General features: G+C 41.6%; 1 protein-coding gene across 1 annotated transcript in view; it reads right to left on the bottom strand.

The window, feature by feature from the left end:
- Positions 1-19,315, bottom strand: part of PDK3 (pyruvate dehydrogenase kinase 3) — a 59,550-nt gene extending 40,235 nt beyond the window's left edge. Inside the window, exon 1 of the mRNA XM_006213011.4 lies at positions 18,995-19,315. Coding sequence (XP_006213073.1) covers positions 18,995-19,100 — 106 coding nt within the window. The 5' untranslated portion in view covers positions 19,101-19,315. The remainder of the gene's footprint in view (positions 1-18,994) is intronic.
- Positions 19,316-19,613: the final 298 nt, after the last annotated feature.

Genomic DNA, 19,613 nt, shown 5'->3' with positions numbered 1-19,613 from the left:
TGTGCTTCAGCCTCAACTTCTCCATTTTGGGGGTGGGAAACCCTTGGCGAACTTCTCAACCCCTGAGTCTCAGCTACCTTAATCTGTAAAATGGAGATGAAACTTCCATTTTTTAAATGACTAAATGTGACCACATATGTGGAGCCTGCCACAGAGCAATGAACATAGTCCTTCTGTCCTCTGTGATACTTATGGGTCCGTCCCAACTCCCTCACACTCGGACAGGCCTTCCCCATGCCCCATGTTCCCTTCAGGCTGTTTGAAAATGGGCAACCTTGGGGCTGGGCCCTGAGAGAGGGAAGCAGGGCTCATCGAATGATTTTCTCCTCCAAACTCTCTTCTTTCCTCCACATGTGATGAAGGCAGCAAATTAGACATTCAAAAGTAAATCCGTTCTAACACTTCCAGCCAAATTCTGGTTGATTCCTTTCCTGTCCCCACTGAGTAAGACTGGAAATAAAAGAACCCACTTTTGAGAGGCATCTGCAGAACCTCTTCCCTCCATTTCCAAAAGGAAAGTTAAAATAAAGATTAAAGTCTTAACCCACCCATCACTTTCCTCATTCTAAGCGAATTGTATAGTGAAGGCCTTCAGTAAATCTTTAATCAATAATTCTGCCTTTCCCCTTTCTCCCAAGGGAAATACTCCAAAAAAAAAAAAAAAGGAAGAGGAGTGTAATGGCTCAGCAACGACCTTCCAACACTTACTCCACACATTCATTTGGCCTTAGATGATTAACGTTTACGACTCAGGGTGCTCTGCTTTAGGTGATACATCTATCATTCCCAAAATATTCTGCATAAAATTTTTATGGCTAAATCATTTAAATGCACTAAAAATGCTATTATTTAAAAACAACTCAGAGTGAACCCCATTATAAAATGAAGGCTCTATTATCTAAGTTAAAATGTGAAACTCCATCTGCACATACCAGGAGAAATATTTTGAATCCTGGTTAAATAGAAAGGACATTTTTTAAAAAGCACAAAAGAAATGTTGAAGTTCTCCCCGGAGGAGAAGGAAGTCAGGGAGTGGGGAAGAAGGAAGAACCCCGTGGTGCTGACTTGGAACGGGATATCAGTACTCAGGATTTTAACAAATTATCTTGGTTTTTGGGGTAGTGAAAGTTGATGTGCTTAAACTTCCACATCCACAGCGTAAGAGGAGCAGCAACTTAGCAGCATGGGGAGGGGGATGTGAGGGGCCTGCGGTGAAGGAGGGTCATGAGAAATGACAGCGGGCTGGCAGGGGCCAGGTGGCAAGGGATGCTCAAGTACCCATCTGTTCTGAAAACCCACAGGGCTAGATGGCTTCAGAATTTAAAAGTGTCCAGATTTTAGGAAGGTCAAAAGGAGTACATATACCCACTGTGCAACACAGTCTATTACAGAGACACAATACGGCTGCAGTGCATTCTGTGAATGATGACACCCAGCAGGGAAAGACTACGGCCCCAAATCAGTTCAGGCCAGGTTTTGCCACGGACTGAGTTTTGGCAGCGAAGGTATGAAAAAAAAGAACTTCAATGTTTCAAGCTTTGTGGACTTCAGAATTCAGATAAAAGACTGCAGGCCTGTTGAACAGTAATTCCAAGATCAGGTGCCAGAGTTGGACGAGGGTTTGAATCCTGTCCCGAGCACCCGTAAGCTTCGTGGATGCAGGCAAGTGTCATCATGCATCCAAGGAGGGGTGGAGCCATCTATAAAATCAGGACAGGACCTATTTTGGAGAGATGGCAGCGAGGGTTAAAAAGTGCTTAACATTTAACATTAACAGATTCTTAACATTTAGAAGAGGGGGCTCATTAAACACAACCACTAATGATGCCTGATGGTGATAAAGCAGAACAGCCCGAGGCCCTGGGGTGCCAGATCAAACAGCCTGATACTCGCTAAGCCCTGAGAGGCTGACTGCATTCCGGTTCAGCGCCGGCTCCTGCGCTCATTTGATGATTCTACATAATTAAAAAAGGATTAAAGTAGGTTCTGTGTCCCCACCATCCACTTTTACTTATTTTAAAATAAAAGGCCTTGATGCTTACATTGGTCAACTCTGCACTAACTGCAATCAGCCACCAGGCATGGCTTGAAATAACCAAATTCCAGGAAGCATTTATTTGAGCTTTCTTGGATTCTCAGCCTTTTATAAAGTAGTGTTGAAAGAAACTTTATTTGTCTCTATATCCCCTATGGTAACTTCTCAGTGATTTACTGGAAGAACAGATAATACTTTCAGAAGTTTGTATTTTTAAAAAAAGAAAAAAGTACCTGCAAAATCTCAGGTTCTGCCTCCCACATTCTAATTTAGCTTTAGAGACGAATTCTTTGTACTCGGGTACCTTAATTATACATCAGCTTAAGCAGGGGGATAAGTCTTTTTTAGTTAATTAGTGAACCTAAAAATAAATATGAAATGTCTGATTCTTTTAAACCTTTCTGCGGTTTTTCTCATATAAGTTGAAAGCATTTTATCCTATGTATTAATGTTAAATACTCAGTTTAAATCAAAGGGTTCCAACAATCTTTCTTTTTAGTTAACTTACCAAAAAGAAATTTTTGGTTTTAACTGAATGCCCTCTCAAAAGAGTTCTGTTTTTCTAAGGCTTCTGGCATATTGAGTTTTTTCCAATTATTCTTCCCAGTTATTTGACTTCATTTTTTCCCCACTTACTTGGCTTTTCCACATTCCTTAATTTTGATTTTCTATTTTTATTCTGCATTTCTCCATCTACTTCATCTTATTCAAATTTACCAATTAAATTTTTCCCTAGTATCAGTCGAGAAAATGTGACAGGCATGGAAAACTGACTTCATGAATGCAAATGAGTCATTAGCTTAAATACACTTATGTATATTTCTTCAGTTTCTCTTCCTCTTTTGATGACCCTTTAATTCTCCTCTGTTTTCTGTTAGCTTTTCATACTTTGCCCTTTCACTGAGAAGATGGAGACAATTACTATATTTGCAAAAGGTATGATTGGCTTTGTTTCTAAGGTTCCAAATAGCTTTCCAATTCACCAAGACACAGGATGAGTAGACACAGAAACATGAATGACTTCTTCCCCCCATAAATGACTCTGATTTAACATGGGGAGCTCTCTCAGCGATGGTCACTCATAAGAAAGGAGCCTTTGTCTAGCCTTCTGAGAGCAGGAGCTTTGACTTATTCTTTATACCTGGTTTCCATAGTGGCCCCTACTTCTGGTGAATCTCTAATCCTCTTTTCAACTAATTTACAGGAAGCAGAAAAAATAATTATTTATTCCATTAATGAAGTGACCTGATAATATATCTTATAATTAAAGCAGAGGGCTGAGCATGTGCTCCCTAAAATGCAGTCTCCTGTCTGGATTACTTGAAGGTTATCTTTGTCCACATCTTTCAGCTTTACACTTGGTGGGGGAGGGTTTGGGAGAGGTAGTAAGGGAATCGGGGAGCAAAAAGGAGGGCAGTAAATGGAAAAATGACTGGCAAGGCACCAAAACCCAACAAAATGATCAGCTCATCCTGATAAGGCCGCTTTTGCTAAATATTGTCAATTAAATGTTTCAGTTTTACAATGTATTTATCATCATTAACTGTGTTAAAATTGGTTAAATTTAACTGAGAAAATAATATTTCAGGGGCAGTTCTTTGATTTTTCTTCAGTTGTATTTATAAGATTTAAATCTTTTGAAAACATCAAATTTTAGGATAAGATTATTCTTGAACTTCCCAGGGCTATAAACAATGACTAATTGAATAGTCCTTCAAAAGAAACAATGAGAAATGTGAATGGAGAGCTATCAAGTGATTGTCAAAATCCTTCAAAAGAATCCCCCTTTTTTAAAGCTTCACTTATACTGTTGAAATGTTTGTTTTACTCCATGTCCAGAAATACTATTTCACTGCCTAGGAAGTTTAACAGTTTTCCTTTGTTTGGGAAAACTTATTCCTGAATTTAAAAGGATCAAAACAGGTAGCAGGTTTGGGGTCTACCAAGCTTGAGGCTGCCTCCACTCTAGGCCTGTCCATGTTTGGGTTATTACTAACAGTGAGTCAGAAACTCAGAACCAAAGAGCTAAAGACTGGGGATTTCACACATACCTCATTCCCTATCAAATTCAATGCCCCCAACAACACCCAGCTCTCTCACTACTTCTTTGAGCCTAGTGCCTACTTTATTATGGTCACAGATTCTATGGGCCAGGAATTCAGACAGGACGAAGGAGGGATGGCTGGTCTGGGACCTTGGCTGGGAAACCTTAAATGTTGGGGACTGACTAGACCAAGGAGGGCTACAAGTATCCCAAGGTTCCCGCCCACAAGTCTGATCCTTGTGCCGATCACTTGCCGACTGGGATTGCCTACTAGAGCATCATCAGGTGGAGTCTCTGCATGCTTCTTCACAGCATGGTGGCCGCAGGCGTCATAGATCCCTTTATGCCCAGTAAACAAGGCAGAGGCTGCATGGCCTTTTATGACCCAGCTGCAGAAGTCACACAGCGAGCCCCCTCCTGCCATACTCAGTTGGCCTAAGCAGCCATAGCCTGCCCAGATTCCAGCGGGAGGCGATCAGAATCCCCTCCCCTTGATGGGCTGGCAAGGACACACTGTAGAAAAGCACTGTGACAGCCATCTTTGGAAGATGTTTAGGAGGAGGTGTAGAAGATGATTTACTTCTCAAATTATAAATTATATTTTAAAGCACACTTCTACTACCTGAATTTGTTTCCTTCGGGATCTTTTTTTTTTTTTTGCTGTTTATTTACCTTAGTATCTCTTTCTCACGTCGATCCCTGCTTGTTCAGTCAGCTTTGCAAGTGAGGCAGCCTAAGGACTAAGTGAGCACCCAAACACCTGACTGCAGAGTGCTTTTTGGTGAGGTCCTAACAGCACTCCAGCTTCCCTTATTGTTCTTCAACAGCTCATTGGATGCCTTTAGAGAAGAGCTCCCCTTTCACCCTTTACTTTGCCTAGGGGTAACTGCCTGCCTAGGAATGTTCTGATGGTCAGGGTGGAGGGTAACCCTTCTGCCTGCAGACTTCCAGGTCATTCTCCAGTTTTCACCCAGCCGCCCTACCTGCCACTCCCGCCCTCTATCTGTGGTGCTGCATTACTAAGATAATATCTAAGAGCCAAAAAGGTGTAAATACAGAGGGAGGGACGTAGGGATAAGGACGGATGGAAGGGGGAATCGATAAAAAGCAAACATAGCAAAGTAACCTAGACATGGGTGTCAACTGTATTGTTCTTAGAATTTTTCCTCAGGTCCAAAATTTTTCCAAATACAAGGTTTGGGAGAGACATTGTAAATAACCTAAGTAGACAACAATAAGGGAATAGTAAAATAAATTACAATATTGAATATTTACATGGGGAAATATACAGTCATTAAAAAGTTTTTAAAGAAAAAAAGCAGTCTTCTAAAAGTCTTCCTACAACTGAAGTCTTTCTATTACCTTCTTTAAAAACCCTACTAGAGCCATTGTATTCTAAAAAAAAAAAAAAGAAAGAAATATGAAAATCTCATACAGAACGTGCTCATATATGTAGATCTTCCTAATGGGGTCTGAAGTCCACACCATACCTGGCACATTGTAGGTGTTAACTATTTCCTGATTAGGAATGAAAATTACAATATCTAGTAAGTTTCAGCATAAACTTACAATAGCAAATAATATTCAGGGGTTCAAGATAACATTCGCTGATGATGGTAAATTCCTCTTACAGATAGATCACTTCATTATATATATTTGTTTAGGGGTATTCCAGTCCTTAAAGTTAGGGGAAGAAGAGCTGAAAGGCAGATAGGAAGGTGATAAGAAAGTGGCAGAAACTGTCAATATGGTGTGCCAGGCCAAAGAGTGGAGAAAAGGCATGGAAGTGTTCAGAACTGATATCACAAATAAAGCTTTGACCAGCTAGAGCATGTGAGTAACAACTGTAGCCAAAGCCACCACACAGAGCCACATCGACCTAATTCCAGAAGGGAGTTTAGGATCAAGTCCTAACGGTGGATGGGTGAGTTACAGAATGTCTTGTTGTCACAGAAGCATCAACAATTAAGTAAAGGTCACGCTGTACTCATCATCGAGGTTAACTGAGGCAAAATGTTAAGTTAACCATTACAGTGAATGAAGAAGATCCAAAGCCAGACATGCTCGAAACACAAATGAGCTGAAACTGCTGTTTCTTGGAAAATGATCAGTTTGTATCACCAGGACCTTCAGCCAACAAACTTGAAGATAATTAACATTCAAGGTTAAGAGCTCCCTATGCAGTTTTTATTCTTAGCAGGAAGCTGATTTCATCCAGGAAATGCTGTGTCACTAACTTCCCATAATAAAAGCATAGCCAGCATCTACTGAGCACCTACCACGCACGTGCTATGCACCGTGCTGCACATTCTCAATTTCATCAGTGCAATAGCACTATGATTCGATGCTATTGATCGTTTCCATTTTGTAGATAGGAACGTTGAAGTGTAGTGGGATTAAGTGACTTGTCCAAGCTTGCACTGGTGGGAGGCACCAGAAATCAAGCCTTGAGTACAAGTTCGTGTAGACCAGTTATCATATTCCCAGAGTGAGACAAAGGCAGACTGACAAGGGTGGGTCCTCCGAATAAGAATTGTTCCGATGTAAGTAAATGAAAGAGGTAGCAATCTGATAGTTCCGAAATGATAAGACTAGACAAACATTAGATTATGCAATTTCCTGACTGTCTAACAGAACACATTTAGACAAAACCCTAGCATTACTAAAAGAGACGCTGTGTGCTAGAAAGAACTGCACTGGAGCAACGGTATACGTGGAAAGAAATGATATATTACATTGAAAGAAAAAAGCATATGTTTAAAAGCTGATCAACCTGAATTTTAACTGTGGTTTGCTCCTAACTTTGCTTAGGCAAGATATTTAAATCATCTAAGCTGTAGCGTCTTCGTCCAAGAAATGGAGATATCTATTTCACCTGGATGTTGTGAGAATTAGCTACATCTGCCTCCTGTTGTGTCTGGTAGAGAGTGGTACACAACTGTAAGAGCACTTTGTCTCCTGGAAACAATGATTTCTGGTTCACATTGGAAGAGGCAGCCAAGATGTTATGTCAACAACTAGCTAGTGATTTGGGCAGTCTCTTCATTACTCAGGGCTTCTACTTTCTCATGTGTAAAATTGGGGGGGAGGTTGGACAGATGATCCCTAAGCTCAAGTTCCCACTAATTCAATCTAAGAAGGTAACATTTTGGTTTATACCTCTACACTTTACAGTTATTTATCCTACACCAACCATCCTTAATACTGTACATTCTGGGACAGCTCTGGTGAGAGCACTGCTAGGACTGAGTAGCCAAGAAAAGGAGCTAGGAATCAAGAAAGAGAGTATACACATTTATATTTGTTCTTCTATTTGAGTTCTCCTTCCAGAAAGCCTCCAAGAATGCTTTGGATAAAGGACAATCGGGTTAACACTCCACACACACCCAGAAACCACCTCGATTACACAAACCTTCAAGGAAAAGGTACAGAAAGCATACCACAAACCCATAGCATTCATACATTTTGGCTAGCATACAAATATTTCTTATTTGTCCTGGCTTTTCATTTATCTATAAGCCCCTCAAAGGCAGCAACTATGCCTTGACAATTTCCCAAGGCTTCTCAGTTTCTACTTCATTCTGAATCCAAAGTTCAACAAATGCTGATGAACTCTTAATTAAACTCCGTAAGTGTTAACCTTTGGCATCTCGCAGACTTTATCCCTTAAAGTGGTTCACAGCTCTTGGGCAAGATTTTTACCAGCTCTAACACAGTTCTTAACTCTGGAAGTACATTCTAATCACTTGGATAAGTAAAAACTACCAGCGCCTAGACTCTACCTTCAGGAACTGATTTAATTGGCTTCTATGGGAGGCAGGCGGCACGAGTTTTAGCAGCTCCCCAGCTGATTCTCACCAGCACCCAGGACTGAGATCCGCTGACTAGCATCTAATCACAGAAAATTCAATGAAGGAATAAAAGAACTCCTGAGTCTCAGACAGTACTACTAGGCAACCCAAACTTTTTCATTACCCATCTATTTTTAGCCTCTGTTTCCATGTTTGAGTTTTGTTTCAGCCTCCTATTAAACTGACCACGAATGACTTCATAATCTTAAGAGACGTTTCAGTGTTATCAACTCTCTTTTCTCCTTCTCTTTTAGATGATCCTAAATGGGGAAGATAAAAACTGCTGAACACATTCATGAAGGAAATGGCTGTCCTTCAGGATGTGGTGACTTCTGACAAGCAGCGACAGTGCACGTGTTGATCCTTTCACGTGGTGGGTTTTGACCCACACTAGCCCCAATCCACCTACCTACTCAGCTACAGAGGGGCAGTCAGATGAGCAGGTGGTGGGACCCCTGGCTCAATCAGCTACTGTTCGTGTAGGTAATTTTCTTACTTGCTCTGAACCTCAGTTTTCCAATTTGTTAAACGGACATGACTGTTGTGAGGCTTCCACAGCAGCATCTTTTATATCGAATGTTGCTAAGTACTCAGTAAATGAATGCTGGTGGAATCTCTTGACCCTCTTTCAGGTTCCAGAAAGTCCATTTTAATGTTCTTCTCGAATGGCTTTATTGAAGCCAAGCTCAGATTAAAGAAGCAGGGAGATGAGTACTTAGGCCAGAGGTGACAAGGTGGAGAATGTGTGAAGAGCACTAAGCAGAGAAGCGGTTTCCCTGTGTCCAAAGGGTAGTTTCTAGAGAAAGGGAAATTCGCTGTGAGCAAGCAGCTTAAGGTTTTATTAGAAATCAAGTGCTCACTTGAGCACATTACATGACCAATATAGGAATGTTAACACAGCAATTATCACTTTGCTTTCTATTTAATCTCAGAAGCAGGAGAAATTAACCAAATTTATAGTAAGGCCACAGTCGGGAATTAAGGAATACCTGCTACCAAGCTTAAGGAAACACTGTATTTTTCTAGAACAGATCCGGGGGAAGGTTCAGGTACACCCTCAGTATGCTCTGTCAATGAAAATGTAATAATTTGTTGGGAAAAGATATGTATGTTACACATTTCAAAGGGCCCTACTCTCTTCTGGCCCCAACACATGGGGAATATTTAACATCATGCTTTGGGAAAATGTTAGATAGACAGATGCAGCAATTTATTCCCAACAGTGAAACTATCATATGCCGACCTCCATGCCCTAGTAAGAAAGAAAGCAACACTGGTACGACTCAAATGGTCCAGTGGAATCAGAGGTCAAGTCTAAGAATGAAAATAAAATCACGACTGCTTGGGTGATGCTTAGGGAAATAATCTACCATCGAGTTAGAACCTCAAATATTCAATCAGAGAGAATATAAATATCGATCTGGGTAATTATAATAGTTTGCTGTAATTTTTGTGCCAGTTATTACAGCAGAAAGAAGAATCTCAGTCAAGATGAGACACTGACTAGGAAAAGGGTTCTCCTGGACGGATATGGACACCACTATGGGTCACAATCAAACCCAGCTCTGCCCCAAGTACAGGGGCAAACAAGTATGGTGAAATGGGCTAACTGAAGATGCTTCCAGGCTAGTATCAATGAACACCAGATACCCCATCCACAGTCCCCTTAGCACATTTTCTATAAATTAATGAATTTACTAAGGAGAATAAGTGGGCAAGAACAGCAAGAATTGCTAAAATTCTAAGGTAATAAATAAGGAACTACCCTCACCAAATGTTAACACAAATTACAAAGCAAAAGTTGGCATATGATACTTAGTTCAAATCAGAAAAGTTGTCCTTTTGAATAGAATCCACAAATACATGAACTGCTCCGTGAACTTTGGGATAAAACGGCAACAACAGAGAAAGATTTGAGGTCTTAATAAACGCTTCTGTGCAAATGGACAGCAGGATAGAGTAAAAGTGAGTTGGCTGCACATGTCCCATCGGAGATGGCAATAAATTCCTGAGGGATTTAGTAACAATTTACATCCTGCTCTAGGTGCTAAATCTGACCATGATAAAAAGCACTGTGAATGGCTGGGTATATAAAAACTCAGACTGTGCACTAAATAAAAAGGAAACCAACATTCAGTGTCAACATATGTAAATATACGGGCAAAAGCTGTAAGGCTGTCACAAAAAATAGAGGGAAGAATTATAGGTGATATTCTTTCCAAATGCCTTTAATGGTATACTTTGATAATTACTTTACCAAAGAAGGGAGCACAATGGGAAGCAATATTTACATAACACAAAAGCTTACTATGCCAAGCAGTCATAGGGAATTCACGCAAATGATTAAAACACCAGACTCTAGTTACTAAATGGTCAAGGGCACTTTACACACAACAAAATGCACAACATAAACCTACAAGGGGGAAAAATAAAACCTTTAGCTTCTGTGTTAACTATTATACAATTTAAATCATAAAAGCTTATTTTGGCAGGACTGTGGAGAAACTGGCACACTTAAACTTTGATGACAGCCCTGGAGAGCAAAGCTATAAAATCCCTCCAAGCCTTTGACATGATAATTAATTCCAGGCAGGGGCACCCACCCTTACAGGTAAGCCACCTGCTACATGGAAAAGTCTTAGAGACCCCAAAACTCACACTCCACTAGCACATGGGAGAAACAGAGCTTTATCATTTAAATGCAAATTAAGAGCCACCACTGCACACTTCTTTAACAGGGAGCCGGATTAATTTAGACTAGAGGTCACAAACTTTCTGTAAAGGGCCAGATAGTAAACATTTTTGGCTTTGTGGGCCAAAAAGTCTTGGTGGCAACTACTCAACTTTGCTGTTGCGGAGGGACAGAAGCCACAGACAATATGTAAACAACTGGCATGGCTGTGTTCCAATAAAACTGTTTTTTACAAAAACAGGTGTCCCCCAAACCCACAGAGTATACAACACAAAGACTGAACCCTAATGTAAACTATGGACTTGGGGTGATAACAATGGTTCAGTGTTGGCTCATTCGTTGCGACAAATGCCCCACACTGGTGCAGGATGCTGATGGTGGAGGAGGCTGTACTGGGGAGGTGGGGGGTATCCAGGAGCGCCCTGTACTTTCTGCCCAATTTTGCTGTGAACCTAGAACTACTCTTAAAAATAAAGTCTATTAATTACAAGACAAAAGAGGTAGCTGGCCCTCAGGCTATATATAGTTTGACAACCTATCTTAGATTATGATATTTCCAAAACAAAAGGATTTGCCCAACTCCGAAATCAGATAATCACAAAAGTAAAATAATTGAATGTACATAAAACATATAAAATATAAAGGAAAAGTAAGAGTGGGGATATTTTCTGATTCCATTCCATAATAAGATCAAAGTTTCCCAAATCTTGCCAACAGTCTGATCAATTTCCCAAAGCTTAATAGGAGGAAAGCACTCAGTCCTCAATAGGTCGGTAAGTGTGGCCATGTCTCCTCTTCAGCACACAAAACTCCAAAGGCAACGAACAAACTAGAACTACACCTTGAATGCTCAGAGCCTGATAAACCAGGTCATGTTGAAATTCAACCGCATCAGATATTTAGGGCCCCAAAGGCCAATTCTTTCTTTAAATTTAAATACTGACCAAGGTGCATTAAGCCAAGTTAGGTATCTTTACCCGAAATGAAATTGTTCTCTTCCTCTTAACTTCTGGATAGTTGGCTTCTGTCTCTGGACAGGTTAGTCTAATTCTTGGCAACTTCCCACAGTAGAAAAATTTACTGCTTACAGAAAAGGTGTGTCACGTATATATGTGTAAAGGTACAAAATGAACACACTCAGAAACAGAATGTGACTATTTTTTCCTTTTCCTAACACAACTAAAAAAGACAAAACTCTTCATCTTCTCCAGAAACAAAACCACTGTTCTCCCCAGTAGCAATCAGGCTTCAAGGAGCATGACTTAAAAACCCAAGACTTTTCAAAGAGCAGTCATTTGGAACCAAAGTCAATTTTTCAGTGGGTACTGGAATCTTAAAATACTTTCTAAAGGAAAACAGAAGGTGGCTGGGCCTTCAAACCTCAAGAATAGTTAAAAAAAAAAAAACAGGGAAACTGGCTGCTGCCTTCTAACAGCTAAAGGCTCCAAGGTTCACAGAACCAGTGTAATTATGGTAGAAATCTTTTCCGTGAAAAGGAGGCAGAGTTGTCAGACAACCTGTCTTCTGGTGGTTTTATTTCAGAGATGCTATATTTAATGTGGGGACATTATAGAAGCTTAAACTTATATAACAACTGATTAAATTAAAGTGACAGGGTGTTTAATCACCTTTAGACAGAGTCAATAATCACCACTCAGGGCAGAAAGCAAACAGCTGAGGAAGCCGTGGAGGTTACCAAGAGGAGGAGAGTGCCCACATTCTGCAAGGAGGCAGTTTAGAACAAAATAAAATAACAGGAGCCAGGAGCAAGCTCTTTAATATGAGTGAGGCTGTGCAAAAGACAAGTGCAAAAGAACTGGGAAATAAAACAGATAGGAAGTCAGTCAGTAGTGAGGGGATCAGAGTGATTAATGAAGGAACCAGAAGTGGACAAAGTACAGCTGAAAGATGAAAATGTGAATCATTTCCTAGGAACTTATTCAAGATTCAGAAGGTTCTATCTTTAAGTTATATCATACACTCCAAGTCCCCCTGTTCTCATGTAAGAGAACTTTTCATTCCTAATAGCTACTTAAAGAATGATCTCCAACTCTTGCAAATATCACGAAGAACCACCATAATATTAACTGCCAGTGAGAGACAATAAATGGGTCCGAACTTCCTGAGAGCAACAGGTTTATAGGGGAAAAAAAAGTAAAAGTTATATTGAGAAATAAAATCAATGAACGTTTATTCTGAACATTAAAATGTGGTATTTCCATTACTCTTAATAAGGAATTAATATATATATACTGTCTGAAACCTCATTGTCCAATAGAAATATGTGAGCTACGCACGTAATTTTAAATTTTCTAGCAGCCACATGAACATAAAAAGAAACAGGTGAAGTTTTTAATATTTTATTTAATCCAGCATACCCCCGAAATTATCATTTCAACATAGAATCAATACAAAAAATATATGGAGACATTTTACTATTTTTTATATTAAGTCTTTGAAATCCAGTGTGTATCTTATATTTACATCTCAATTCAAAGGCTAAATTTCTCTCAGAAATAATCAGCCTATAATTGAATTTCACCAAATTTACAATTAAGGTAGATTCACATATCCCGATTGTTTTAAGCATACTTAAAAGTTTTCCAAATTAACTGAATCAAGTACCAGCTTTAAGCTTAAGTTTAATTTAAATCAGTTTCTCAGTCACACTAGCCACATTTCAAGCGCTCAAGAAGTTCAAGGGGCTAGAGGTGACCACACTGGACAAAGAAAGTCTAAATAAATAAAGATAAGGCCTGGAACCAAAAATTCAAACCTAATTATTTAAAAATACATAACAAAACAAAGAAAGATATATAATATGGCAGAAAAATTAAAGCTATTAAAAACAGAAAGTGAAAGAAAGTTATAGACGTTTATCATTACAGATGACAGACCTGTCATATCAACAAATATAAACTGGTTAAATTTAACCACATAAAAGAAAACATTTCACTCAAAAAGCAAAATCCAACTTTATGCTACGTTTCAAGACAATATTTAAAACCAAATAATCCAAAAAGACTGAAAATAAAAGGATGGGAATGCTCTAGCAGAAAATGTAAACAAGAGGAAAGGAAGGATTCAGATCTCGCTGTCAAATAAGGTTGAATCCAGGCCCAAAAGCATTAAACTCATAAAAGGTAGCACGCTGTATCCTACAGGGTATATCTCGCAATGAGGACATGACAGTCCAAGATATTTAAGCAGTAAACATAATATTAATGGACATAAAGCAAAAACCATACGTGATATCTGGAGAAATAGAATCGTATTATTAGGAGACTTGAACTTCTCTTGGGTCATGACAGATCCAGGGGATTAAAAAACAGTAAAGGCAAAGAAATCTCAAATAACATAAGTAAGATGGAAGATGTGATATATCAAGCTCCCTAACCTGAGAAGAGAACGTAACCTTTCTTTTGCTGCCCAAGGAACAGTGACAGGAAATGAGCATGGATTGCACTACAAAGCAAGCCTCAATAAATTAATGAGTCAGATAACATCCTCTGATCACAATGCAACAAAACTAAACATCAATAAAATTAAAATACAGGGTGCACCTACACTGGACATTTAAAAACTCAACTCTTAGCTCATAGAAGAATGAAAATCTGAAGATGCAGAAAGGCTGGGAGGAAAAAGGGTCAAATATTATACACATTAGCTGCTAAAGCAGTGCTCAGAGGAATAACTATAGCCCTAAATACCAAAACAAAAAAAAAATGACTTTTCCCATTGAAAAAAAAAAGAAAGAATAACATCGAGATCAGGGAGGATTAATAAAGTTAAAGTAGACATTAATGAGTGAGAAAACAAGTCATAACACTATTAAGTGAACTCAATCATATAAAACACCATCTAATCTAATCAAGAAAGGGGGAGGGCAGAACAAATAGAAAATAAAGTGGGGAAGAGCCACAGAGAAAATCCAGACTAAGAGACTACTATCTCAGCTATGCAAACTGACTTAAAAACCTCCATGACTAGGATAATTTTCTAGAGAAATATACAAAAGCAACTCTAGAAGAGACAGGGATCTATATTGATCAATACCCCAGAACAGAGAAAGCTGTCAGAGAGCAATACCAAGACACACTAGGTTTATTTCATAGGTGGATTCTACCAAATCTTTAAAAAACAATTTGAAAGATAAACTGGTCTTCGTGTAGAAAGAAAATGATTTCTTCTGAATCAAGCATGATACTGACAAGAAAATCTAACAGACTGCACATACACACAAATCCACAAACAGCACATGGTATCAATATAATGAACCCAGGAATTCATCATACTATTCTCTCTAGTTCTGTAGATGCTTAGAAAATTCCAAGCTAAAATTAAAAAAAAAATTTACTCTTAAAAATACTGAATCACTATGCTGTATACTTGAAACTAATATAATATTGTGAATCAACTATACTTCAATTTAAAAAACAATTTTTTTACTCAAGGAGAAAAAAATTCTGTCTGGATATACTTTTTCACTTACCAAAAGTTTGACAACAGTGTGGTAAAAGTGTAGGAAAATGGGTACTCTCAGAAACTTCTAGTGAGAGGATAAACAGGCAAGCCTTGATGGAGAGCAATTTCACAATGTTTATCACAATTTGCTATAGAAATCCAATGTTCAGGAATTTGCCCTATATATACACTCACACATGCATGAAATGATGGACACAAGAATTCACTGTTGCACTGGTTGTCATAGCAAAGACTGCAAACAACCTACTAACCATCACCAGGGAGTTGGCTAATGAATATAGTACACTCATATAAACAAATCCTCAGAAGCCATAAAAAAGAAAAAGGAAATTCTGCAGACACAGATATGGAAAGCTGTCTGAGAAATTAAGTTTAAAAAGCCAGGTACAGACAAAAGCATTACAAGTTGCCATTTATTTAAAAATGGGGAGGCCAATGGACAAAAGTAGGAAGTTAACTTTTCTGTCTATGTCCTTTTGAATTTGGAACTATGTAACTATAATCTCAAGTGAAAAAGAATACATCTTTTTTTAAAAAAAAAATCCCACCCTTTAGAACTTACTGCCGTTATAAACTCATAATCCATTTAGAACACTTGCTGTTCCTGTACACTTACCAACCGTGTGGAAGGCCATGTTTCAAGTAAAGAATGAGCTCAAGAAACTCCTTTTATTTTAAAGGGCACAGAGAAATATGGCCCACAGATGAAAGGGGGACAGAACTCTAGATCCAGAATATCATTCAATTAGTGGTTCTCAACCCTGGTTATCCTTCAGAATAACCAAAAATACCAATGCCCTGTACCCATTCCCAGAACATTTATATTACAGGTTGGGGGAGGGGGCCCAAGCATGAAAACCACGCATCCAAATGCTTTACAGCAGTGGTCCTCAACAGAAGGTGATTTATTTTGCTCCCCAGGGGGACATGGTGCTGTCTGGAAACGTGTTTGGCTGTCACAACTCCTGGGTGGAGGGAGTGTGGGGGGAGGGGCGCCACTGGCATTTAGTGGGTAGAGGCCAGGATGCTGCTATAGTAAACCTCCCACGGCGCACAGGTCACCTCCCCAAGGACCTGTCCCAAAATGTCAGATGTGCTGAGACTGAGAAACCCTCCTTTCAAATAAAACCACTGCTTCTGAAGTAACAAGCAGTTTTAGCCTTCCCTCTTGAATAAGAAAGATAACCTCACTTACTAGTGTGGATACATTAGGGTAATAAAGCTATTTCAGTGGCCAGAGGAACTACCATTGGTCGCCGTGGCTGTAACAAATACTGAAACATGAAACTCCATGTACATCCTTTCACTGGTCCCAGTCCAGGTATTCTGGTCAAAAACTTCGGTCCCCTTCATAAAGGAACCAGGGGGAATGTCATAAAGTTCACAAAGCGGCAGCCTGTGGGTCGGCACGGTCCACACATCTATTCTGTTTGAGCCCCAGGTCTTTTAAAATATACTGAATTGGTGCCAATCAGCTCCCTCTCCTGGAGCCAGCATACACCCAGGAGCTTGCCACAGTCCCTGGGCAGCCTGGCTACATGGAATCATTTGCTGCTCCCCCGTTGGGCCTTTAAGCATGCGAGGGGGCTCACCTCTGTGGTTTCCTCCAATCATTCAGGGGCATAAAGCCTCTTCACTCTCCTTGCTTCTCACCTTAAAAACATCCCCCACACCCATTCTGAATTCTCAAACTCCCACATCATTTGCCAAAATAGGACTTCTATCAAGAGCTGGAAGAACCAAGACAAAGGGAGAAGGGACGGCCTTTATGTGACAACTGTCTTCTAGTTGTTCTCAGTAAAGATAGGCTGCCTGCCACCTGATTCATCCCTGGGCACTACAAATGAGGCTTGAGTTTCTAGCAAATTCTACCACAATTATATATAGCTCTTCTGTGAGCTTCCTTATAAGGAAAAGACTTCAATTATTAGGCTTCTTCCATTCTCCTCGATTAGACTATCCCTCCACTCCTCCCAAAATAGGTCAGAAGCCTTCTACGGGAAATATCTATCAGAAGGTCTGGTAATCTTCATTTTAGAAGCTCATCCCTTTTCCTTTGAAATTAGGATCACACAGTTTTCGAGCTGTGCTTTAGAGATGACCTTATACAACCCACACATTTTTTGATGAGGAAAATGAACCCCAGGTCAGTCACTTAGCTAAGGCCAGGCTTTGAGTCAGTGGCAGAGCAAGAATTAGAACACTTGTTTTCAGATAATGGTCCTATGGGTTTTCCATGACAACACTATCCCCCGCTGTGGTTTTCCGACTCAAGTAACATCCTTGCCAAGACACCTATTAACATGGGTAGATACTAGCTGCTATAGAAATAAAACAACTGAAATTCTGCCGAGCTATGAGAGCTATCACTTCAACTTTCAGGGTGGAAGAAAGGAACTGGGAGTCTGGATTCCTCTTGTTCCTTTTACTGGGAATTCACCTGTCTCAGTTTACCCCCAATGAAAGGTTGATACCTTCAGAATGGTCTCTAAACCATACATTAGGGATGGAAAACATGCTATTTATAGCAACTGCGATATTTTCTTTCTAAACTCTTTAAGTCGGGAGCTGCCTCAAACCTCTAAAATTCTCACAGGTGGCCAGAGATGGGAGAGTAAAACTACTGAAAATTTTGGGGAAGTGCACTTTAAAATACAAAGATCAACATCTCACTGAACTCTTACTTCTCTTGTCCTTCGCTGACAAATCGGTGTCTTAAAATTTATTTTGGTCTCAACTTGAACCTATTTCTCTCTTCCTATCTCAACCTAAGTATAGACAACATCACATTTTGCATATCGGGTATTCCCCGAATGAACGTGCTACCTTCTCTGCACTTAGGTTTTTATGACCAGACACCATCCCTTGATATTTACATAAAATTCATTAAACGAACAGCCGCTCCATTATTTTCCCTTGAGAGCTTAGAATACATCTTTGCTGCTCCATTTTCTCTTCCTTCCAGGATGCCGCGTTCCGCTTTGATACCTGAGTGCGCACTTTTGTTTTACTTTGAGGTGTTTCACAACCAGCTCCCTCGCATTCAGCAATTGCGAGTATTCCCTCAGCTGCTGAAACGGCACCACTCTGGGGAAACACGATCCAGTTAACAGAAGGTCGTGGAATCTGTTCCCATCTCAGCTAGGCCTCAGGCAGGCTGGGGGCTGGGTCTTTTGCGCTGCCACCTCAATCCATGTAAACTGCCCACCAGCCCACCCCACAGGGGAGAAGGTGAGTGGCCCATAAAACGAGAGGCGCGACGAAAGGTGCTGGCACCGAGGCCCCGGTTGTATCAGACCCTGCTCTGACGCTAGGAGCCCACATACCCGCACTTCCCCAGCATCTAAGGCGTTTGCAGTCCAGGCCTCTAACTGCTTTCACATTACACGAAGACAGCAGTTCGAGTCCTGCCGCTCCGGCCACACAGCAGCACCTTAGAGCAGAAAAGGAACAAGATGCCATTGCATAATTTATACGACCTCAAGGTGTTTCTAAAGCGCTCTTACCGAATAAAACAAAATCTAAAAATAAAAACGTTAAAAAGCCACCCACATTCCGCTCCGAAGTTTTAAGGGCGGTGAGGTTTGGGTCAAGTAGATTTGAAGCTAACGATGGCAGGTTTGGGGAGTTCTGCCCGGCTCCTCGGATGCGGTTCCTGTGTCTCCGGGTTAGCCCCCGGCCAGTGTGCGGGTGCCAGGCCCTGCCCCTCCGCGCCCCGAAATCCGAGCCCCCGGGAGAGCCCCTGGGCATCCCGGAGTCCCGCCCGCGGTTCCCACGGATTTTGCCCGGAGCCTGAGGAGACCCGAGGCGGCGGACCCGGAAGGCAGCGGCCCCGCGCCGGGCGTGAGGACTGTGGCTACCGCGGGGGCCCACGGCCCCGCACTTACCGAAGTCCAGGAACTGCTTGATGGAGAGCGGTGATGGCGAGAAGCGCGAGTAGCGCTCAATCTGCTTGGGCACCGGCTGCTTCAGCAGCCAGTGGAACAGCCGCATCCTCGCCGGGGCAGCGCAGAGACCAGCCGAGACGCCCGGGCGGCCGCAGGGGCCGGTGCAGCGGAGCCGCGCGGATCCGGCACGTTCGCCAAGCGCGCACCCCGGCCTCCGCCTCGGCCTCGGCGCCGCGGGTGCAGCCGCCGCAGCAGCAGCAGCAGCAGCAGCAGCTCCGGGGCCGCGGCCGGACGCCCGCGGCTTCCCCAGGCCCCGCCCACGGGGGCGGAGCCGGCAGCCTCACGTACGCGGCGCGCGAGGGACGCGGGGGGCACGAGGGGCGCGCGGCCGCACGCGCTGGCTGCTGATTGGCCGCCGCCAGCCACGCTTTCTTCTGCCGGAGTGCCGCCGGGCGCCGGCGCCTCCTTCCTTGGCTCTTGGGACCAAGACGGGCCGGGCAAGTGCAGCTGCCCCGGGTCCCGTCCCCGGCTAGGTCCTCCGCGACCGAAAGGTGGCGAAGGTGCAAGGGAACTGGGAGCAGGCTCGGAGCCCTCGCCTGGAATCCCGATCCTACGCGCC

This window comes from Vicugna pacos, chromosome X (genome assembly GCF_048564905.1).
Source record: "Vicugna pacos chromosome X, VicPac4, whole genome shotgun sequence".
NCBI lineage: Eukaryota > Metazoa > Chordata > Mammalia > Artiodactyla > Camelidae > Vicugna > Vicugna pacos.
Note: the sequence above shows the minus strand (reverse complement) of the source record. Positions and strands in the feature narration are given on the sequence as shown.